At 38.3% G+C, this 25002-nt stretch overlaps 2 protein-coding genes across 2 annotated transcripts in view; both read left to right on the top strand.

Moving 5' to 3' along the window:
* Positions 1-1754, top strand: part of LOC122536207 (protein sickie-like) — a 41487-nt gene extending 39733 nt beyond the window's left edge. Inside the window, exon 12 of the mRNA XM_043668374.1 lies at positions 1665-1754. Within this exon, the coding sequence (XP_043524309.1) occupies positions 1665-1754 (90 nt within the window). The remainder of the gene's footprint in view (positions 1-1664) is intronic.
* Positions 1-24959, top strand: part of LOC122536202 — a 28470-nt gene extending 3511 nt beyond the window's left edge. The window contains exon 2 of the mRNA XM_043668368.1: positions 22598-24959. Coding sequence (XP_043524303.1) covers positions 22716-24959 — 2244 coding nt within the window. The 5' untranslated portion in view covers positions 22598-22715. The remainder of the gene's footprint in view (positions 1-22597) is intronic.
* The last annotated feature ends 43 nt before the right edge of the window (positions 24960-25002 follow it).

Raw genomic sequence — 25002 nt, forward strand, 5'->3', positions numbered from 1 at the left:
GTCACGTAACTTTTTAATGAAGCAACTATTAGGAAGTCGTTGAACACGCTGGCAAAGTTTGAAACCTCGGAACACCTTGTATAAGGAGGAAAAAAAATTTTCAACCGATAGCAAGCATAGCGGAATATTCTGAAAGACTTTCACCCATTTTGTCGTAACATTCTGTGTGCAGTTTTGAGTGAATCACTCCGGGAAAGTTCTTTTTCTCGCGATGCAGGCCAGATCTAACGACTCCTGTCTATCTAGCACTTCTATCTAACGGAAGTTTCTATCTTAAGCCCAACGTAAATACGGCTCGGTGTCTATTTTTCTATTTTCTTGTCGTTAACGGCGGAGAATCGTCGTGGCAAATTAAAACGTTATCTAATCTATTTACAAAAAGATCGTTCTCCAGCAATTGGCCGTCACGAAGAAATATCTAGTGGCTATCTATGTGGGAAAATGACTAATTATATCATTCGTATCGCTCGGTATTTCACCATTGATTCTTTTTTTTTTTTTTCTTTCTTCACTCGTAATGAAAATTCCAGCGGATGCTTTTCGCCGGAAGCCGGGCAACAGGTACTAAATACCAAGACTTTCTAGTCGAATGCGTCGCACACGGCGTTCTCGTCGATCCAATAATTTCGAACGATCCTTACGTAACCTGTTGATAAAACTATATAAACATATAAAGTGGTTTCATATCAAATGTTTGATCGACTTCCATTTTTTTTTTTTTTTTTTTTTTTTCTAAATAATTTCATTTGAGCAACTCTTTACGTAAATACTATCCAAATACTAACTGTAAATGATCGTTTACAACGATCACTTGCAATCTCTCGCAACTCTGATATCATTGTTTGGCAAATTATTGCGCGCGGGAATCTCGAGAGTAAAAAATTATACAAATTGCCGTCGATGTTCCAACGAAATACGAAAAATGAGGTAAAACATAATAAGGAGGTGTCCCCCGGGTGCATCGTTCGGTCTTTTCTCTTTTTTTCTGTGCTTTCGCAGACGACACGAAATTTACAGCCTCGGTTGACCCTAGGCTTTTACAACGCGAGTTGGAATAATCGATCCTTCGGCCTTTAGGAGGCCGTACCACCTCCCTCCTCCTCCCCCCGTGAAAAGCACTTCCACTATTCTTCGTGAAGAATCTTCGTTGCTCTCTACTGTCACTCGGACTTTTCACCTTGGACTCGCTCGTAAATCGCGAAACGTCGTTTCCTCGATGTCGCAAACTTTTGTAAAATATCGCCGAGCACGGCGACGTCGGAAAATTTTCCTGCATTCTCTCTCTTCCTCTTTTACAAACCTCTCCCTGTTTTGTTAGAAATGCACAAGGTGTATTATACTTTTAGAATAATTTTTCTCAAATTTTCCTAAGAATTTTTAAGTACATGTTTACGCGACATTGTTTTCTTTACTTTCGCTCGGAAAAGATTTTTTCCCTGTTTCTCAGCCACTGGCAAAGTTACGCCGGAAAAACTAGGGGCACCCTGTATATCAAGAGTTAACAATGTACAGAATGGAAAGAAAATCATTCAACACTGCGGACGCGTGGGTTCTAACAGCGACCTTATGATTCTGAACGCGTGGATGTATTTCCAATATAGTTAGTTTTATAATTTGATATTAGACTCATGCTGATGCTACAACTATGATAAATCGAATTTTAGCGAAATCTGATGCGAAAATTAGGTAAAATAGACATCTACGCGTCCAGAATCGTAAAGTCGTTGTTAGGACTCACGCGTTTGCAGCATTAACTTTTTTGCCATTTTTCAAGAGAACTATTAGATTCCTTGGAAATCAAACACTTACTATAGGGTAGCCACTCAAAAATATAAAACAAAAATAATTTTTACAGACTCGTGTTTTTTTTAATTTTTCATTATTAAACTCAGTGAGTTTTACTCGTTGCTGGAAGTCATACGTAGCCATTTTAATCTCCAAGGGATGCTCTGTAACCTATAAAAAAAGAAAATAAAAAAGGTTGAAACAGCGACTTTGTGGACGTGTGAATGTTTATGATTTCAATAATGTTAACAATTAGTTTTGTTATTTGATTATTTAGACTTACGCTGATGCTGCAACTATGACAAATCAAATGTTAGTTAGTTAGTAATCCAGAATCGTAAAGTCGCTGTTAGGACGCACGCGTCCGCAAAGTTAAGTGATTAAGAAACTTTTTTGCCATTTTTCAAGAGAACTTAGGTTCTTTAGAAATCAAACGCTTAATATAGGGTGGTCACTGAAAGGTATAAAACAAAAATTTTTAACCTTTACGTTCAAGGTTGTTCTACGATAGCCACACACAAACTTTTCTTTCCACCTTGTACAATGGCTGTAACGACGGAAAATCTGTCTATCTAGAGACATTAGTTGCAAGAAAAGTTTCTAAATGGACGATAAATGACAACGTTGCACAGTCGGAATATATCGCTGGCCCAGATATATTGCAGCCTCGTTTCTAGTGTATTAGCAATTCTATTATACGACTATAGCACTTTTTCCAGCGGCATTCTCGCACCGACGCGCGTATTTGCAATTAATCGACGCGACGCGACACGCGCACAATTTCCGGTCCATCCGGTAAGATTCCTCGTTTCTTCTCCCAAGGCGAAGCTCGTTTCATCCGAGAGTGAATCTCATTTGAAATTCGCGTCGTCTTCAGAAAAATCTTGATTGCCGCGCGCGCCGACTGCAAACACCGTTTCCATTAAATTCACCTCCCCGTGAAGATCCATGATTCCTCGATTCGTCGATACCATGAATTTGGCAAGCGCTCTTCAAACTTCGTTTACCTGAAATCTCTCGAAAGAAACACGTGTTGTCGAATTTCTTTCAATTCGATTTCATTCAACGCTTGTCCGAGTGAAGACGATTTTAGCAAAATGAAAGAGAGACAATAATAAAGTCGGTACAAAAACAATGTTGTTGGACAGTGTAGCCACTGTTCGGCAAGAGACACACGAGAGTCTCGAAGATAATCCAACGTTACGTACGACGTAACATTGCTTCTCTTTCCCAACCACGTTTTTGCATGCGTAATTACGTGACGCATATATTTGCAGTTATTAACCACACCCGTTACGCGACGCTGCCGTGAAAACGAAGAACGACAGCGTAGAACTGCGTTCGTAGAAATGCTCGGGGGAATCTGTTCCCTGTTTCTGTTTTTCCCTTGCCTCTCTCGGTTTTCTTCGTCGCCACTGAAAATTCCATCTTCGGGGGGATGCTAGCGATCGGTCGCGTTGTTGCGTCGTCGTCGTCGTCGACACGTTTCCGAATGTACCGGCAATTGGGGACAGCAATTAATATTTATTACCGCTATTACGCTTTATTAAAAATTATTAGTCTTCGTTAAAAATTAATGGGAAGTCGTTTGCGGCGGCCGGAGGGTGCGTCCTCAGGTTCTTTTCACGTGCATTGTCGCGAAGAGGTGAATTGAACGTCTTCCACCTCCTCCTCTTAGACAGACCGTCTGACGTGTCATTAACCGTCATTTGCTCTTTTAAGTAAATATATTATTAGAGATTTCATCTAAATAATATATTAGATAAATATGTTGTTTATTATATATTAATAAATATATTAATATGTTAATAAACATATTGTAATATAAGTATGTAATAAATATATTAAAATATTAATAAACATATTGTAATATAAATATGTAATAAATATATTAATATTATTTATAATAAACATATTTTATTATAAATATATAATAAATATATTAACAAACATACATTATTATTAATATATTTATTGTTACTAACATATTAGAGAAATTATTATTAGAGATTTAACAAGAAATTATAACAATTAACTGTTTAATAATTTAATATAATTAACTATATAATTTAATTTAATTAATTGTATAATAATTTAATATAAAAAGATTTGACCGTTTGCTTTGACCGATCATTAACAACTGCGAATGCAAAATATTTTCTGCCATCTTGTTTTCTTCTTTTTTCATTTTAAATCAGCGTCGCCGCTGTTTTAAATGAACTCGCGCCGCCACTAGTTTCGCGCTCTGTTCTTCTACTTTAGTCATCTGGCAGACCTCTGTTCACGCATTTGTGCTTCCGTTGTTTGCAACTCCTCCTCCAGACGATTTTCTTCAGCGGCGTTTCGCAAGTTTGCGAAACGTTTCTGGATCATCTGTCGCGCAAGCACCGCGAACTGGATTCCTTCGACCAAGCTCGAGTTGAAATCTGTTGAAATATTCTACTATTGATACATTTCCATATACAGGGTGATTCATAAATGAATCTATAAGTATAATAAAATGAAATAAAATAAAATAGGCAAAAAAAATGTCACACGAATCTATATTTCATTAGGGGTACTGTCGTTTTCTCAAAATTTAACAAATATTGCCATCTAGCGACAATAACTTTGACTTATCGTAACGTAACCTATATTCCAGCTAAATATATTGACATTTAGATAAATTATATTACAGATTAAAAACTAAATTATATTACAGATATTAACTCTTAAATAAAATAAAATTTTGTACAGTATCAGAAAACGACATTACTTATGGGTTTTGTAAGTTGTGAATGATTGAAGGAAAATGCTTGATGTGGATCTTTGAGCTTTTCAATTTTTTTTAACTTTTGAACTTTCGAATATCTGAATTCTTGAGCCTTTGAATACTTAAATTTTCAAACTTTTAAATCCGTGAGTATCTGAATCTGAAAATTTTTTGATCTTTGAACTCTTTCGACCTTTTCAATTTTTAGATCTTCGAACTTTTGAATTTTCCGAATCTTAGAGCTTTCGAATTCTTGGCTCCTTGAATATTTGAGTTTTTAAATATTTAAATCTCTTAGTGTTTGAATCTTCGAATCGCTTTAAGTCATTGAAATCTCTAAGTCATTCGTCTTCGACGGACAACAACATCCGTCATTCGCGCGCCGACCCCGACGAAGAAAACGAAAGAAACGAGCTTTTTTATTTATAAAACGCGGGGCCTCGATTGCCTGTTATTTCATACCGGTGGCGATGTCGAGGTTACGTCGAGAGGCTCGTACTCACAATCACCCGGCACGGCGCCACGCATAACGAGCGCGTCTCCTCTTCGCTTTATTGATATTCCATTGACAGCCTATTGGCACCCAGGGGTGTGTAATATCTCGCGGAGTCGGCACGACTTGATGAACTCGCCTCGAAAGACAGCGCATACGTACCCACCTCCCGCGTGGGAGTTCCGTTAATCCGTAGGAACCGAACGAACCTCCACCGGCGCAGGAAGTCGTAAATCTCTAATTGTTACCATTGTTCCTCGTCGTGCGGGCTATCATATTGTTAATCGCTCGCGAGGTTTTCCTCAACAACCACCACGCCTTCGAATGGGAAAAACCGAGCGATTCGGCAAAGAAAACCATTTTGTTTGGAATTTTCCTCTCTTGCTTGCGATTAACTATAGGGACACTCAATTTTAAAAAGAAAAAAAAATACCTGCAAGGAATTTTTTTTTAATAATAATATAAAAACCGTTTATTTCAATTATTGAACATACTCCCTAAAATGTAAAAAAAAAGGTAATATTTAAATAAATTCTTTCTTACACAGTGGGGCATAAATAAATAACGTTTTTAAATGAAATTCGTTGAAACATACCTTTACGTAGATTAAAAAATATCCCACTATTAACTGTTTAAAAAAAATAAATAAATAAATATAATACAATTTTAAACCTATTCTAACCCCAAAGAGTCGATTGTGAAGATTGGGATTCGCGTTTGTTGTCTCTTATCAAGGCCAGATGAGAATAGCAATAAGAAACTTTTCTATCCTTCATCGTCTCCTCGTCTCGAGCCTAACAATTGCTCGAGTATCGTTCGAGTTGTGAACGCCATTGTTTCTCACAAGCTTGTGGAAACTTTCTGGCACAGCGAGAAGCAGATATTTACTAGTAAAAAGCAGATATTTACTAGTAAAAAGAGCTACGAGAGGAGAGTGGCGGAATCAAGAGGGGAAAAAGTTGGAAAAAGGACGCTCGTACGCCAATGGATTGGAGAAGGGCCTGGGGCCCGGATCCTCCGGGGGCTCTCTTCTGACATAGTGTGACGAGTGTGCCAAGCTCGGCTTTTATCGATGTTTTTCTTCCCCTCGGTGCAGCCCGGATTTCTTCTTTTCTTCCTACCTCTTCTGGCCCCTCCTCTTCTTCGTTCCATTCCTCTCAGTCCGGACGAAATCGCCGGCGAATTAGACGAATTGTGCGCGCGGCCCGTCGAAACCGAGCCATGCCACGACAACTGCCAACTTCCTTCTGCCGTCTCCGAGTCCCCGTCTCGTCTCGGGATCTCGCGACACACAAGAGCTGGCAATTACGCGAGATCCGCTCGAACGGCGAAGAGAGAATTCCTTCGTTTTTAGCGGGGCTACTCGCCTTCGTACCGCGAAAGACGGTTCAGCGGATGAAACACGGGCCGGGGGATTTTTAATCTGATGTTGAAAGTCGGTTCTCTTGAAACTTTTTGGCCATTCGAATTGACGATTTGTACGATACGATTGGAGAGTGACGATGAAAAATTGTCAATGATTGTTTTTTTTTTTTTAAAGAGAATCGCAGATCTCGTCTCTACTTCGACAGTTCTGAGTTTGTTTTTTTTTTTTTCCCCCACTTCAAATTTGTATCATTCGTTAGATAGAAAAATAAAGTCGTAAAAATATGCGTCTGAAAATATTAAATGGTTTCATGGTAAACCCTCGTTTGTCGTTATATTTAACCTCTTGCACTGAAATGATGTGCCACGCGCGTCGAAAATTTTTTGTTCCAAAATTGTAACGTTTTCTCAGTTTTAAGTATATTTGAGTAAAGCAAAATAGGCAAAACAAATAATAAATATTTATTACTTCTCAATGATTTCTATCCAGAAGAGTTCAAAAGGAAAGCGACAAATTATCGTGTACGATTCGGTCACTCGTTATGGTCCGCAATCAGTTGCTAGCGCAAGTGGTTAACCTCCAAAATTGTAACATTTTCTCAGTTTTAAGTATATTTGAGTAAAACAAATAATAAATATTTATTACTTGTCAATAATTTCTATCCAGCGATATCATATCGACGAGTTGAAAAGGAAAGTGACAAATTATTGTGTACGATTCGGTCACTCGTTATGGTCCGCAATCAGTTGCCAGCGCAAGTGGTTAACCCCCAAAATTATAATATTTTCTCACTTTTAATTATATTTGAGTAAAACAAATAATAAATATTTGTTACTTCTCAATAATTTCTATCCAACGATATCATACCGACAAGTTCAAAAAGAAAGCGACGAATTGTTGTATACCGTTTGGTCACTCGTTATGGTCCGCAATCAGTTGCCAGTGCAAGGGGTTAACCTCCAAAATTGTAATATTTTCTCACTTTTAATTATATTTGAGTAAAAAAAATAATAAATATTTATTACTTCTCAATAATTTCTATCCAGCGATATTCATGCCGACGAGTTCAAAAGAAAAGCGACAAATTATTGTGTACAGTTCGGTCACTCGTTATGGTCCGTAATCAGTTGCCAGCGCAACTGTTTAAGGCGTGAAGTCTCTACTTTGGTTTTTTTTTTTTTTTTTTTTGAAAATTGTAAAAATTCAGACACGTGTGAAAACATTGAAAGTTCCTTTTCGTCTAACTAGATCCACAATCGTTTTGAATTCGATTGAAATCTTCCCTTGAAAACTGTTTGTACGATTTTTTTTTTTATATCTTGTTATAATTACATTGTTATATTGTCTTCTCAGTAAGCAGTAACATTCTTGGCAACGATTATCAGCTCTAACCTAACCGAAATATCAAAATCAAATGCTTTTGCAAGTTTTTGTCCGCAGATGGAAGCCAAAGGAGCCACTTTGCTCAATTGTCATTATTTTTTTCTTCTATCTCTATGTTTGTCAAAATACGAAAATTGTTAAATAAGAAAAAGCATACGTGATAGATTTTGATTTGTATGTCGATAATATTTGTTGATTTTTTATTATATAAATTTTTTTTACAATCGTGAAAAAGTTCGCCCGATAGGGAATTGAGCAGAAAATGGAAAAAAAAATTGAGAAGATACTACGATTATGCCGAGATCGTAAAAACTCTCTTTCCGTAAAAACAAGACGATTTTAATTCGAGACGGTTTACGAGCTCGAAAAATCGCGCGAAATATACCTCGATGTCACGAAGGTGTTATAAATTTTTGCGACACTGATATTTGATGTAACTTTTATCTTCCACTATACGTACATACGTATTGGGACGCGTGCGACAGTTTCGCGAACCGAAGAGAAGAGAAGCGAAGAGACGCTATATCGTGGCATGTAACATTGACACAATGGCGAATGGGTGCGAGGGAGCGAGAGAAAGGAAGTGAGAGAGAAAGGGAAAGGAAAGTTGCGTTTCGTCCTGGGTCTACTGCATACGCATGGCCCATCGACGAGCCTGGTAGTGGCCTTAATCGCGAGGACGGTAGAACCAGGCCGAATATTACTTTCATGAAGACTAACTGGACCATCGACAAAACAGCTTCTCGAGATTACTGTCTTAGACTGAAATTACGAATTTCACGCTGTTTTAACACATTGTACGCGGGCTATCTTGCCTCATCTTGCGTGGTGCTGGCTATTTCTGACGATTTGAAGAAGAGAAAACTCTCCTAATTACTAATGTATCGCGAATATTTATTTCTTCTTTTTTTGCCGCGAAATTTCTTACTATAAAAAGCAAATAATTTTATTCCGATTAATAAAGAAAGATACTGTACGTAAATAAATAAATGCTATACATGAAAAATATTCTCGACAATTTCTTACTATAAAATAATGCAAATAATTTTATTTTGATTAATAAAAAGAATACTATACATAAAAATACATAAAAAATATTCTCGATAATTTGTTACTATAAAAAGCAAATAATTCTATTATGATTAATAAAAAAATACTGTATATAAAAATACATAAAAAATATTAATTTCAAACAGGGTAATATAATGGAAACGTAATAATTTGTTATTAATTTCAATTAACTTTAACCCCTGAGTAAATCTCAAAATTACATCTTTTATGTATAGTATTCGTGACACATTAATCGTCAGGCTAGAACTAGAATTCTACCAGAGTAGAATTTTTGTAACATTCGATACCGATTGCAAACTCTAAAATTTCCAAAGCTAAGTTTATCTAAACGTTGGTTTAGTCCACTTCGCGCGGTCTATCAGCTCGTTTAAAAATAATTACCCGACCCGAGCGATACGTATTGGCACGTCTGCCAACGTGTACAATGTGTTAATAAAAATTAAAAAAAAAAAAAGAAAAAGAAGAAAAGATAAATTTTTCCCAGCGGAGAAACATTTGGGTCTTTTCATCTTTCTCCGTGTTTCTTAGTACGATTCGACGGCGATTGAGCAGCGCGAGTGGCCATTGTCTGGCCAAGGAGGTTCCAATTCCTGCCTCGTCAACGTCGACGACGACGGCAACGGTGACAATAATAACAATAATAATAATGATAATTCATCGTCCCCCGTCCGTGACGTTTAATTTTCGTCTGGACTGGCGCGTGTACGTACGAGGAATGGGCAACAAACGGCCCGGAGAAGGCGATCAGAGAAGAAGATCCCCGGGACTTGATTGAAGCCAACTGGCCGGCCAATCCCGTACTCCGGCTTATTAAAACTCGTGCCGTTGTTTTGTCTTTCGTCTCTCCTTTTAATGCCCCGGCATTAGCCAGCCGCCGCGTCCGTCTTCGTGACCATTTCTTCTTGACCTCCCTTTCTTCGGCTCGCGTCTCACTTTCTGCCTCCGTTTCTCCGTCTACCTTTTCATCTCGGCTCTCTTTAAAACTCGAAGCTCGCCTTGCAACGAGCCAGTACGAACTTACGGCTACGGTTTGACCGTAGATCGATCGAAACGAAGGAACGAGTCATTTCCCTCAAGAGCGTAACTGTATTAAATTGTCGATGATTCAAACTGACGTAACATTGCAGAAAATGATCCGCGCAACGATCCGCTTGGCCTGCTTGGTTTTTTCAAAGCGTGAAGTATCTCTAGCTCGAGATATTTCTGTCGTGAGACAATTCTTTTCATCGGAGATGGTTTTGCAACGAGTGGAGGACTGTGGATACTTTTTTTTTTTTTTTTTCTTTTTTTGGCAGATTCACACACAATTCTGTTCCGTTTAAATGTCATTTTATCGATATTGTTAGTTATATAGGCCTTAGAATGTATTGTTTGAGTACATAATACGTGCTAGACGACAATTTTTGCTATGTTTGCGAATCACTAATCCCCATGACAAAATTTAAAGAAAATTTATAGTGTTTTTGGAAATTTTATGGACACGAATTAATACATCTTCAAAAATTTAAATGATCTGTCGAGATGTGTGTAAATGAAAGCTTGTATAATTTATTGTAACGAGAAAATTGAAGAAAAACAGCCTTCTTATTGATATTAAAACTACCAAAATGGTCAAAACGACCAGTTTATAGTTCTTTTTAGTTGGACACGAAATAATGTCTTCAAAAATTTAAATAATTTTTTCGAAAAGTGTGTAAATAAAAGCTTGTGTAATTTATTGTATCATAAATGTTTTCCACTTTAATGCTTCTGATGGAAATTTTATGCTTTAATCATTGGTAGTTCTAGTGCTACAGGTCATTTTTACTTACAAGTTTCCTCTTTTGAGGCTCGACTTTTATCAAAAATTAATCGATTTATAACATGGAGTGTACTCTCCCCTACGTGATCATTTTTCACAAAATTCTATCAGTTTAAATTATCGATAATTTCTCATTTCATCATTGTCACAGTGATCACACAGCTCTTCACCGTAATTTTATTATCAATAAATTCGTATGTTAATTCATAGAAAATTCTCCCCTCTCTTTAAGAATTTTAACGAGCATCGTGGACAAAGAACGATTTGCACAATGAGTTTTAATTATGCAAATGCGTCGCCATCAACGATACGCAGAAGGAACGAACGCCAGTCGCTGGTGTTGCGCAAATATTCCCCGAGTTACAGTTCTTTCAATTTGCCGATGACGATCTCGCGTGCCGCCGTCAGCCTTACAAAACCAGTGGAATCTCCGAGCCTCGACGCTATTACGCGGAGACTCGTTCGCCGTGAGACATTAATTTTATAACAGGAACTGCACCTGCGGCAACGATTTCCTATTAAATCCTTGATCGCTCGCACTTCCGTGAAAATGAAACAATTTGCAATTACCATTGTGACGCGAACGCGCTGGACTCTGGAAATTAATCTGTACCCACGTGTGTAAAACCGTGCTGCAGCGCGCTGCCTTTTCAGATTAAACGCGAGTCCTCGCGACGCGAAAATTGGCACCCGAATTCGACCGGTTCTTGACCGGGAGATTATATGTATTACGTGGGTGTATAGAGAAAGACGATAATTGGAAATTTATGAAATGAAATTATATAACGATACTCTGATGGCCATTTGTTTCCTCTAGACTTTAACAAATCAGTGATCTTTCATTCTAATTAAACGTACGACGCTTCTTGTGACATTTTGAGAGTATGTGCATCGACAGACATAGAGATAGACAAGATAGACAGAATAATTATTAATTATTTGAATTATTATTAGACGCGAATATTTGTTGCATTATATAGAAAATTTAAAAGTTGAAAAGTTGAATTTAGAAATTGAGGGATTTGGAAATTTAAGAATTTAAAATTTAGAAATTTAGAAATTTAGAAATTTAGAAAGTTAAAATTTATATATTTAGAAATTTAGAGATTTGGAAATTTAAAACTTTAAAATTTATGTATTTAGAAATTTAGAGATTTGGAAATTTACATATTTAGAAATTTAGAAATTTGAAAATTTAGAAATTTAGAAATTAAGAAATTTGGAAATTTAAAATTTATATATTTAGAAATTTAGAGATTTGGAAATTTATATATTTAGAAATTTACAAATTTGGAAATTTAGAAATTTAAAATTTATATATTTAGAAATTTAGAGATTTGGAAATTTAGAAATTTAAAATTTGGAAATTTGGAAATTTAGAAGTTAAAAAAATTTGGAAATTTAAGATTTAGAAATTTAGAAATTAAAAAATTCTGCATTTTTTCCCGCGTTTTTTCCTATCATCATAATGAAGTCGCGAGCGATTAGCAGAGGGCCGTTGACCCCGCGGCGATTAATGAAAGAATTCCCCGAGCTGATCGATCAGGACACCCGGTGTTCCTGTTCTTCTGCGTCCCCTCGTACCCACCACCGTGAAAAGAAATATACATATACACTGAGTTTAGTTGCACTCGGCCGAAGGCGGCTATCATCGGTGGAAAAAGTGGTAGGTGACGAGACAGGGCAGGTACCGGAGAGAAATAAAGTCGAGGTGCGTCGAGTTTCTTCGCTTCGACTTTGTCTCGCTCATGGATTCCACGATTCGCGCGTTCTCCGTGGCGAGTCGATGATCTTTCATCTTAAACGCGTATTTTTTGTACGTACTCATAACGAGTGAACAGTAATAACTCTAACAAGTAAAACAATTTTCGAAGCAACAATAGTGATTGATAATGGATTCGCGAAACTCTGTGCTATGAAGAAAAAGAATCTTCGTATCCTTCGAGATCGATAACATCATCCTAATTGTCGTTACGCGTTATTGATCATCAAACTTTACGAGAACCAAGAAAATACTGACAAATAAACGTTGCATTTGAATACACATTACACGATAAAAGATTCTTGGAGTAACAATAGCGAAGGATAATAAAATATTAGTTACAAAGGAAAAAAGAATGGATCGTATTTTTCCAAATCAATTGCATTCTTAAAGTTATGCATCATTAGTCGAACCTCGTGAGAAACAAGAGAAAAAAAAAAAAATAAATAAACGTTGCACTTCTTCAGACAGATTACACGGTCTCTTAATCTTGGAATCTTGCCTACAAGAGCACGAGGGAGTGGGTTCCGCTTTGTTCCCATGAAAAATGAGAACCCACGCTCTTCTCTTTTTCTTCCTTTCTTTTTTTTCTTTTTTTTCTTTCCTCTCTACTTCTAGTTTTCACGCGAGACGGAAGAACACGCACGGGGCGTGCGTTCGTCACGAACTACTTCCGGCCTCGCGATTTTAATTACAATTAACCACACATGTCCCTTGCGTCGCATGACGCACGTGTACTCACTTATTCGCATTTCCTTCGGCCCTCTCTTTTCACCTACGAGCCATGTCTCGCTGTCTATTCCGACAAGGTAATTCATCCTATCTACTCGCGGCGGACTATTACGATCCACGTTTCTTGTTTTTCTTTTTCTTTTTCTTTTTTTTTAATCTTTTCTCTTCCTTCTGTTTCGTTATTAACCACTTGCGCTGGCAACCGATTGCGGACCATAACGAGTGACCAAAACCGTATACAATAATTCGTAACTTTCTTTTTGAACTTGTCAGTGTGATATCACTGGATAGGAATTATTGAGAAGCAGTAAATTTATTATCTGTCTTAATAAATTTATTATTTTGCCTATTTCGTTTTATTTAAATATACTTAAAACTGAGAAAATATTGCAATTTTGGAGGTTAACCACTTGCGCTGGCAACTGATTGCGGACCATAACGAGTGACCAAAACCGTATACAATAATTCGTAACTTTCTTTTTGAACTCGTCAGTGTGATATCACTGGATAGGAATTATTGAGAAGCAGTAAATTTATTATCTGTCTTAATAAATTTATTATTTTGCCTATTTCGTTTTATTTAAATATACTTAAAACTGAGAAAATATTACAATTTTGGAGGTTAACCACTTGCGCTGGCAACTGATTGCGGACCATAACGAGTGACCAAAACCGTATACAATAATTCGTAACTTTCTTTTTGAACTCGTCAGTGTGATATCATTGGATAGGAATTATTGAGAAGCAGTAAATTTATTATCTGTCTTAATAAATTTATTATTTCGCCTATTTCGTTTTATTTAAATATACTTAAAACTGAGAAAATATTACAATTTTGGAGGTTAACCACTTGCGCTGGCAACTGATTGCGGACCATAACGAATGACCAAAACCGTACACAATAATTCGTCGCTTTCTTTTTCTTTTGAACTCGTCAGTATATCAGTGGATAGAAATTATTGAGAAGTAATAAATTTATTATTTGTTTTGCCTTATTATTATGTTATACTTAAATAAAAACACTAAGGAAATATTGCAATTTTGAGACGAAAAATTCTCGACGTGTGTGGCACGTCATTCCAGCGCAAGAGGTTAACCACTTGCGTTGGTAACCGATTGCGGACCATAACGAATGACCAAACTGTATACAACAATTCGCCGCTTTCTTTTTAAACTCTTCGATATGATATCACTGGATAGAAATTATTGAGAAGCAATAAATTTATTATTTGTTTTGCCTATATCGTTTTACTTAAATATAGTTAAAACTGAGAAAATATTACAATTTTGGAGGTTAACCACTTGCGCTGGCAACTGATTGCGGACCATAACGAAATGACCTAACCGTATACAATAATTTGTCGCTTTCTTTTTAAACTCGTCGATATGATATCACTGGATAGAAATTATTGAGAAGCAATAAATTTATTATTTGTCTTAATAAATTTATTATTTTGCCTATTTCGTTTTACTCAAATATACTTAAAACTGAGAAAATGTTTCAATTTCGGGACAAACAATTCTCGACGTGCGTGGCAAGAGGTTAACACCAGGAGGAAACTCCTCGGAGCAGCTGCCACGTGCAGCAGGAATTCGAAGCATATGCGCGAGAGAAAAAAGTGCGAGAAGTATTCGAGTATGAGCGACCAAGAACACGTAACGATGAAATATTGTCGATACTTTAAGTTGTTACATCGTAAAAGGAAGTCGTACAGTGAGAGCAGCTGAATTTCAAGGTCAAAAAAATTTTTTACTACTTATCACGAAGGTAAAATAGTTCTCTTGAAAAATGGCAAAATAGTTTCTTAATCATTTGACGCGTGCGTTCTAACAGTGACTTTATGGACGCGTGAATGTTTATGATTTGAATAATATTAACAGTTAATTTTATCATTTGATTATTCAGATTCACACTGATGCTACAACTATGACAAATCAAATGTCAGTGAAACCTAATTCAGGACCATAAAGTCGCTGTTAGAACGCACGCGTCCTCAAATGACTAAGAAACTTTTTTGCCATTTTAGGTTTCTTGGGAAAGTTGTAACCTTTGTAATGAGTAGAATAACAATTAACAGAAAAAAATAAAAAAAATTTTCACCTTTAAATTGAATGTCAATGGTTTGACGACAATTTTGCAACAAGTTCTCTCCCACCCTGTACACATTTTCTTACAATGAACTATTTATTGAAATTTTTCGTCAATGAAATTCCTCTCGCTTTTCTTGCAAATCAACTTATCTTGTTTTCCAGAAAAATATCTCGCAAGAGAACCAAGCGTACAATCCAGCGCTCGTTTGATCATCCATTCTTATTACATTAACGAACAGTTACGCAACTCGGTTTATAACGCGCAACGTCTGCGCGGCCTCGCGTCAATTAATTCCCTCTTGGAGAAGACGTTCCATCAAGGTCCTGACATTTAACGGAGTTCGCGAGTCCCTTCGAAAAACAAGCGGCAAGATAAACGACGAGGCAGCACCGCGTCCCCGCGGAAACAGCGCGCGCGTGTAGCATCCATCAATCTATGGGGGAAATTCAAATATGATGGTGGTAGGAGAGAGGAAAAGACGGAACGACGATACGTAGGGGAACGTGACGTATCGACGTCTTCGAAATATTAATATTTATGAGCCTCTCTTCCTGCAAAGAGAGAAGAGAAGGCACCTGCGTCGCGTGTATGCTCGTCCACGCCGCGCAGCAACGCGCGTCCACTTTTTTTCTTTCCCTTTTCTTACGAGCTCTCGAACGCGTGTAACGTTTGTTCGTTAACAAACCTCGCTTCCATCGCTGTGGCCCTCCGCTCGAGAAACGTTGAATAGCCGCGAGGGATACTCTCTCGAGGAAGGGAATAATTTTTCGCCGAGAATTAGTCGTAATGTGAACGACACCTGCGCCTGCCTCTCGACGTTTCCGCGTCTGAAATACGTTAACTCCCAGGGGTCGGGAAAGTTGAGCAGAAGCTTTTGAATAGATCTCGTCCTTTGAATAGGAGAATCGGTTCTGACGCGGGGAACGTTTTCTTGATGAATGATATTCTTATTCTGTTGCGCTGGAACAACGTGCCACGCACGTCGAGAATTTTTGGCCCAAAATTTTCTCAGTTTTTTTTAATTATTATTATATATTATGTTAAATTTTAATTGTTATTATATTATTATATTAAAGTATAACCCAGGCAAATTTTCTCAGTGTTTTAAATTATTATTATATATTATATTAAATTTTCATTATTATTATATTATTATACTGAAGTTATAAACCAGGCAAAACAAATGATAAATTTATTACTTCTTAGTAATTTATATCCAGTGATATATGGATGAATTGGAAAAGAAAAATTATTGTATATGGTTTGGTCACTAGCGCAATGGTTACTACCGCAAGAGGTTAAGCGCACTTCGAGAATATTTGACTCAAAATTTTAATACTTTCTTAGTTTTAAGTATATCGAAATATAACCAGTCAAAGTAAATGATAAATTTATTACTTTTTAGTAATTTCTATCCAGTGATGTACCGATAAATTCAAAAAAGAAGAATTGTTGTGTACGGTTTGGTCACTCGTTATGGTCCGCATTAGTTGCCAGCGCAAGTGGTTAACCTCTTTGGTCCCAAAATTGCAATATTTTCTCAGTTTTAAGTATATTAAAGTATAACCCAGGCAAAACAAGTGATAAATTTATTACTTCTTAGTAATTTATATCAAGTGATATACCGATAAATTCGAAAAGAAGAATTATTGTATACGGTTTGGTCACTCGTTATGGTCCGCGAACCAGTTACTAGCGCAAGAGGTTAAGCACACTTGGAGAATATTCGACCCAAAATTTTAATACTTTCGTAGTTTTAAGTATATCGAAATATAACCAGTCAAAGTAAATGATAAATTTATTACTTTTTAGTAATTTCTATCCAGTGATGTACCGGTAAATTCGAAAAAGAAGAATTGTTGTGTACGGTTTGGTCACTCGTTATGGTCCGCGAACCAGTTACTAGCGCAACAGGTTAATCACACCTCGAGAATATTTCGCCAAAAATTGCAACATTTTCTCAGTTCTAAGTATATCGAAATATAACCGAGGCAAAAGAAATAAATAACAAATTTATTACTTCTTAGTAATTTCCATCCCGACGAGTTCAAAAGAAAAAGAAAGCGACAAATTATGGTATATACGGTCTCTCGTTATGGTCCGCGAATCAGTTGCCAGCGCAGGATGTTAACGTTGGTTCTTCAGCCCCGATGGGAACAGGCAAATAAATCTTAATAGTAAAAATCTCACAGTCTCAGATAGAATAACTTCTAAATGTAAAAATAGCGTGAAAATGTCTTGCAGAATAAAATTTGGAAAGTGGTCGTCGTGGCTTCGAACTTTAAAATGAACTCGAGCTTTGTTATTGAACGACTTTTTCTTCAAATTGCAACAGTCTCAATATTTAAGATAATTTCCGAATGTTAATGCGAGCCGGTGCACATTGACACGCTAATCTTGCCACATCGATTTCACATCCGAATATTAACAATACGTCCAACAAAATGAAACAGCAGGTGTCTAACTCTTTTCCCCAACTTTTTGCCGAGCGCAAGGTGGAATTGTTGCACCTTGGTGATTTCTTTTCTTCCATTTTCGTGCAATTTACCATTCCCGGAAGTTACGCTCGGCGTGCACTCGAGCAGCTCGCAATAAAGTCGCGCGTAAAACGAAGAGCAATTAAAAAGGAGAGGAAACCCCCTGTAATCGGGGATTCGAACGATCGCAGAAAAAAAAAGCAGAATATTTTTTATCGATTCTGATCAATTTCGTTAAGAAGAAAAGCACAATAAATCACGCGCGTTCCGATTAGCATTGAAATAACCCGACTGCTAATAATCCATAAGCTGTTGAAAATGTTCTCAATCTGATATTGCTCGATCGTTAAATATAAACGTCTTGCAGCACTTCCAGTTCTTCTGCCGGTTGTTCGTTTTTTTTTTTTCTTTTTTTCTTTATCATGTTTTTTCTTCTTTTTTTTCTTTTTTTTTTTACTCTGTGCAGTCATGATATTCTCTCGACGGAGGCCGAGCCTCGATGAATGACAATCACGTTTATTTATTGCGCCGCGCAAAAAAAGCTGTTGCTCGGTCTGTGTTTCACGCGCGAGTAACACAGAAGAGACGTTGTTATGCGTTACGAGGCAAATTGCATGCGTAGTATATGGTGGATCGATGAATCTCGAGTCGAGTCACGAGTCTATTTTAAAATTTTCGCGACACGTTCGAGCTCTTTTAATTTGCAAAACTGAACTTCGTTCAGCCGCGGTTATGTTATTTGTATATTAAAATTGACAACAGTCAGTTAAAAAAACGTGTGAATGTGGCATAGAAGGCAAAATTCTATTCTAACATTTTTTTTTTTTTTTGCTTAGCAACTGTTTACACAGGGTCGAAAACATAAAAGTATAAGGAAAAAACCAATTTTATTAATTATAATAAAAAAATATATATAATAAAATATAATAATAATAAAATTTATAATATAAAAAATAATAATAAATATATATAAAAAATATATATAAAATATAATAATAATAAAATTTATAATATAAAAAATAGTAATAAATATATATATAATAAAATATATATAAAATATAATAATAATAAAATTTATAATATAAAAAATAATAAATATATATATATAATAAAATATATAATAAAAAAAATTACGGATTTATTTCAGTAGAAGTTTTTTTTTTTTTTGCAATGGGGAGGGAAACTTTTGCAACTAATACGCGATGTTGCATGCGACTCTTTATACATTACAATGCGAAATAAATTGTAAAATAAATTATAATACATTTACTTACTATAATACTTCATACGTTACGAAATAAATTGTAAATGTATTGTAAAATAAATCTTTGGTTCGGATGGAGCGAATTAATGAGCCGTGATGTAACGGGAAGAGTTTAGGATTTAGGATGGTCTGCCATAGGCTTACGATCGTTCCGGTTTTTCTGCACAGAAACGTTCGCAGAAGTGGCAAGTCGAACTGGCCACTGGGAAACTGGTTTATCTGAAACGCTAATCGATTCACACAAATTTATAGCGAGGCATAAATGCACCGCTGTGCGTAACTTACTCTCAATGCTTGCAATATCTTTATCGCTTAGAGAAATTAATGACCTCCATCTCTCGCGTGTGTCTCTCTTTCACGGTTAGATAACCATTATTAGCCGATCAATCCTTTTTTTCGTAGCTGTTAATGCCGCGATCAAACGAAATGTGTTTGTTTGGTGGATATTTAAAAGTCCATTTAAAAGCGAATAATTTACAAATATCGATAATAAGAGAAAGATGAGAATTCTTTGGGAAGCGTGTCGTAGAAAATGACATATTGCTGAGACGAAATGTGTTTTAAAGTGTTACGAGATTTCAAACTGTTCGTTTCTTTATAATTTTATAAAAGATACGGGTGTTTTTTGTCGAAATTAATAGCAGTTTCTGCAATCTGTACAGAGATACAATTGTATAAATTTATTTATTAATTTATTAATACATTTATTTAATTATTTCTATTTAAATTGTATTTAAATAATAAATTTATTTATTAATTGTATTTAAATTGCGACGATTTATATGTAGAACATTCTGACACGATTCTGTTCTAAATATTTCCATTTATTTATTCGTAATAATTTTGCAACGCGACGTTATCGCGACAACTTTTTTTTTTTTAACAACCAAAATATACATCAGGTGTAAGCCAAGTATATATCTGATCACCCACTATGAAAGTGCTAGTATATGTTCGCTTTGTTATTCCTCGTTTCGAACTGAAGTTGCTTCTAATCGTCGTATATAGAAATTGCATTCTAATGCCTCTAGATGAATGATTAGCCAGTAGCATAAAGTCCCTTGGTTGATCTGGGTCAGTGACTATCGTTGTTACTCTCTATAACTGGCACAGTTTAAGCTAAGTACTTTGAATTCTCTTACGGTGATGCCACAAATATACATTTGCAATGATCGATAATTGCTAGTTTTTATCTTTAACTTTGCTACATATCTCGTTCGTAGAATTTTGTCACTCTAATCATCATTCCATCGACAGATGGGAACCATCTTCTTCAAACGAAGCAAATTCCTCTGTTTTCAATTTGGAACTCGAGCTCGAAGCCCAAAAAAGTTGATTGTACTTTATAAAATGGATTTCGTGTTTCGAGAGTTAGAGTTAACGCTGTCAATGTTAATTTCCAGGAAAAATCCAGATTCTCGTTCCTTCCGGATCTATTATTATTCATAGATCAGAATATGTTATTTATATTTCAATTTTTTTTTATCTATAATTTCCATAATTGGTATTTTCTGTTTCATTCTGTAATTGATTTTCAATTTTTATTTAACTCCATTGAAATTACCATTAAAACGTCCTGAAAAAAAAAGGAAAACCGCGCTCGCAAGCAGACGTTCTCCATTCATGGTTCTTTATTCGTTTTATACTTGTTGTACTTTTCATACTTTCTTGTCTATATCAAATAAAATTTCGAGAGGGGATCCATCTTTTTAAATAAATCGACATACAGCCAAGATAAGTCATTGTTTGAGTTTCAACTTCAAAGATTCGTCTCTGTTCGCCTCCGTAATCAATCCAACCGTCGTAGCAATCGTTTCTGTACCGCGAGCGATCGTCTTCTTCGAGCAGCTACGATCTTGGTCGGTTACGTCATCTCGCGAGAGACCCAATTTAATTATCAATGATGCCATTACAACAGCTGCCTCCAGTCGTGACACCGGGAGATTACAGTACGTGTTTGCGATCTTCTTCAAACCGTACGATCGTAAATACCATCATAAACTACGAGCGATAATACTCTCGCCGCGAACGGTAGCTACCCTTGCCCCACGTTTTCGCAACGTGCCTCGTCTTTGTTACATAAAACGACCCGCGCGACACATTTCTCGTTCCGTTTAAACGATCGTTTGTTCGTTTGAACGATGAATAGCAGTTTGTTACGAGAGACGACGTGTTTCGATTCTCGAATCGCTTCAGCCAAATCGTCGACGCGATACAGTCACAGGAGAATGCTTTCTGCGCCAATTAGAACACGATTGGATATTATGACTATAGTTTATTTGTAATCGTTGCAGTCTGCGATTATTTCGCTCGAATCATGTAGAGCGTGCCTTTTTGATGATTCGACCAAAATTACCGCTCTAAATATTCCTTTATTTGTAATCCATTGTTGGATTCCGCGTGAAGGAGTCAAACACTTAATGTAGGATGGTCACTGGAAAGATATGAAACTGAATAACTTTTTTAGTCACGTGTTTTTTTAATTTTTCATCATTAAACTCGGCGAGTTTTACTCGTTGCTGGAAATTCTGCATAGCCATTTTAATTTCCAAGAGATGCTCTACAAAAAAAGAAAATAAAAAAGGTTGAAACAGCGACTTTATGGTGCGTTCTAACAGCGACTTTATGGACGTGTGAATGTTTATGATTTGAATAATGGTAATAGTTAGTTTTGTTATTTGATTATTTAGACTTACGCTGATGCTGCAACTATGACAAATCAAATGTTAGTTAGTTCGTAATCCAGAATCGTAAAGTCGCTGTTAGGACGCACGCGTCCGCAAAGTTAACTTTTTCGCCATTTTTCAAGAGAACTGTTAGATTCCTTAGAAATCAAATGCTTAATATAGGGTGATCACTAAAGGATATAAAATTGAATGATACAGCCATTTTAATCTCCAAGGGATGTTCTGTAACCTACAAAAAAAGAAAATAAAACAGCGACTTTATGGTGCGTTCTAACAGCGACTTTATGGACGTGTAAATGTTTATGATTTGAATAATGTTAACAATTAGTTTTGTTATTTGATTATTTAGACTTACGCTGATGCTGCAACTATGACAAATCAAATGTTAGTTAGTTTGTAATCCAGAATCGTAAAGTCGCTGTTAGGACGCACGCGTCCGCAAAGTTAAATAATTAAGAAACTTTTTTTGCCATTTTTCAAGAGAACTATTAGGTTCCTTCGTGATAAGTAGAATACAATGCAAAAAAAAAAAAAAGTTTTTTTTCACTTTGAAATTCAATTTTGTGACAGGTTTTTTACACGTGTTTCTACCAAATCGAAGGTATAGAATTCATCTATGATGGACAAATTTTTCTTTACACCCCGTACGTGTGGATTCTTTCACGCATGTACGCGTCTTCTAAGTTAAAGAGAAATTAAACTTAATTCACCCTGTGAAATTCACATTTCTTCGCCAAATCTAAGAAAACTGTCAGTTGCGATTCTTTTTGGTAATTTCCTCTTCGAAAAGAGAAAGAAACGCCTGATTGGTTCTTTCCTGCGGAAGTGTCACGGGAGCACGGTTTCTCTCGCAATCAGACAAACGAGTCCACAACAACGAGCGATCAATTATATTCACAGAGTGTACATATTCCACTTTGTCCGGAATTTAGACGCAAAAATAAAAAAGGAGATGTGCGCGCGCGTGTGCCCAGAGACTTTCTTCAAGCAAGTCGAAATCACCACGGTGTGATTGACGACTTGACGTGTGAGGACCGTGGATCTGACCGGATGGATCTGAACGTGTGCTCGCGGCGCGTGCACGACGGCTACGCGACCATAAGGTCGCGAGGTCGCAGCAGGCCTCGAGCCGTCTACAGGTCCGACTCGGAGGAGCTGCTCAAAGAAGCCGGCGGCCCGTACGCGCTCCCCCAGCTGTCCAACTTTCCCGTGGTGGTCGCGAGCAACAACGATCTGCAACAGGTGCCGAGATGGAGCGACCTCGGCAAGGATTGCCTGCTGATCGAGAACTACGGGACGCTGAGAGGCTCGAAGAGGGGAAATCCTTGGCCGGAGGGGCGCAGGCTGGTGACGCTGAATACGTTCAGCAAGATCGAGCAAGGCCGCGGCCAAGGACAGCCGAGCGACGCGTTCTCGGGTAGAAACGGATCGAACGAGAGGAAGCAGGACTCGTCGATGGAGAATGGCTCGATCGATCGCGCGGAGGAACGCAGTTTGCGTCCATTCCGATCGAACAGCAACGCTTTCAACGATCGAGGCTCGCCCACGAGGTTCGCCGAGGATCACTACCGGCCTACCGCGATGCTCGACTCTGATCTGAAGAGGCTGAAGGAGATCGAGGGCAACGCTTCGGACCTTTCGGCGAGAAGAGGCGGGAGAAGGGAAGACGCGAGGTTGAGGAGAATCGGCGAGACGAAAGGCAGGCAACCGATCTACGCGGTGCCGAGCAGCATACTGCCGAGGTCGAGGCGCGACCGTCGCGTGGCGATCGTCGACGGGAACTACGTTCCGAGCGGCGATCTTTACCGCACCACGGCCAAGTACATCGAGGACATCAACAAGAACATCGCGGAGATCGACAAGAGTTACGAGGAGCTCAAGTCGTCCTCCGGCTCGAGGAACTCGTCCACTTACGGCGTGATCAACAGGATCGCCAAGGGCGAGACGATCGATCGGACGACGGTGGATCTGTGCGGCTACGCGAGGAAGAGGGACATGGCGCCGATGCCGCCGATATCGTGCGACTTTGGCGAGAGTCTTTTCGAGAGGCAGTCGGACTCGGACGCGAAAACGGAGAGCCTGGACAGCGGCACGGTTCTGACGCTCAAGAGCAGCAGGCCGAACTCGTTCGGCAAACATCCGCCCAAGTTACTCCCGAGGTCGTCGTCGATAGAGAACACGTCGAGGCACTCGACGGGATCGACGACCACGTCCTCGACGAAATCTACCGAGTCGCTGTACGCCATCAGCGAGGTTGGACAGAGCGGGCGAAACGGAAGCGAGTACTTGAAATCGGGTGTCTTTCAGAACGGTAGCTCGAAGAATCCGGCGAGTACGGAAGGTTCGGACGAGCTCGAGTCCAAGGACGAAATGTCCTCCACCGACGACGACAGGCCGACGATCGTTCGCTCGGTGGATCGTCTGCCGGTCACCAGTTCGATTCGAAAGAATCGTTCTCGAGTCGACTCGTCGCAGGACAGGGTTCGAGTGACAACGTGCCAGGTGTCGTCCAGCGTTCGTCGATCGAACGATCTGGTCGCGAGAGAAGACAAGAGTTTCTACAAATCGCAGCCAGCGGCGGCGAGATCAATTCCCAGCGAGAGTAGTGGTTACTCGGAGAGGAGATACGACACGTTGCCCACGCGAAGATCGAGAGCCACCTCGAGACCTCTTCACAAATCCAGCGAAGACGTGCTCGACGGTGAACGACTTGTTCGCGCCAGATCGTCGTCGCTTCACCGACCTTGCGTCAGCGACGTGGACGTCAGCGAACGGAACGCTGAACGCCTCGATAACCGGAGGAATAACTTGGACAACTTGTTCGGCAGACCGCCACCCTTTTATTTGATGGACGCCACCGACGTTATATTGCGCGGGCAGCTGGACAGAACCAGTCGCGGACTTCATCAGTGGCAAGATCATCCCTCAAATCCGGCGAAATCGTCCTGTCGTAGAACCAGACACAACTCCTTGGAATCGGAGGAGCCGGAGAACAAAGACAACGACGACAATCGCCGACACGCGGGCGGTTTCGCCACTTTGCCTCGCAGGGGCAATCTGGCGAAAGATCAGCCCTCCAACGATCCTCTCAGACGTTTGTCCGGCAACGTGCCGATCCTCGAGCCGCTTTACGAGCACGCGGTCAGCGATCCGGTCAAGCCGAGGAGCAACGAGAACGTCATCCCTTGGTGGGAACTGGCCACCAGGAAGTACAGACATCGAAGTTGCCCGTCGCTGCAGGTAACGCGAACAGAGAGATCTCTGTTTCTCTCTTCGTTTGTCATTGCGTTGTAAAACGAATCCAAAATGTCTTTGATGTGAACAGTGTTGAGGATTG

The sequence above is a fragment of the Frieseomelitta varia genome, unplaced genomic scaffold, assembly GCF_011392965.1.
Source record: "Frieseomelitta varia isolate USP_RPSP 00005682 unplaced genomic scaffold, Fvar_1.2 scaffold_811, whole genome shotgun sequence".
NCBI lineage: Eukaryota > Metazoa > Arthropoda > Insecta > Hymenoptera > Apidae > Frieseomelitta > Frieseomelitta varia.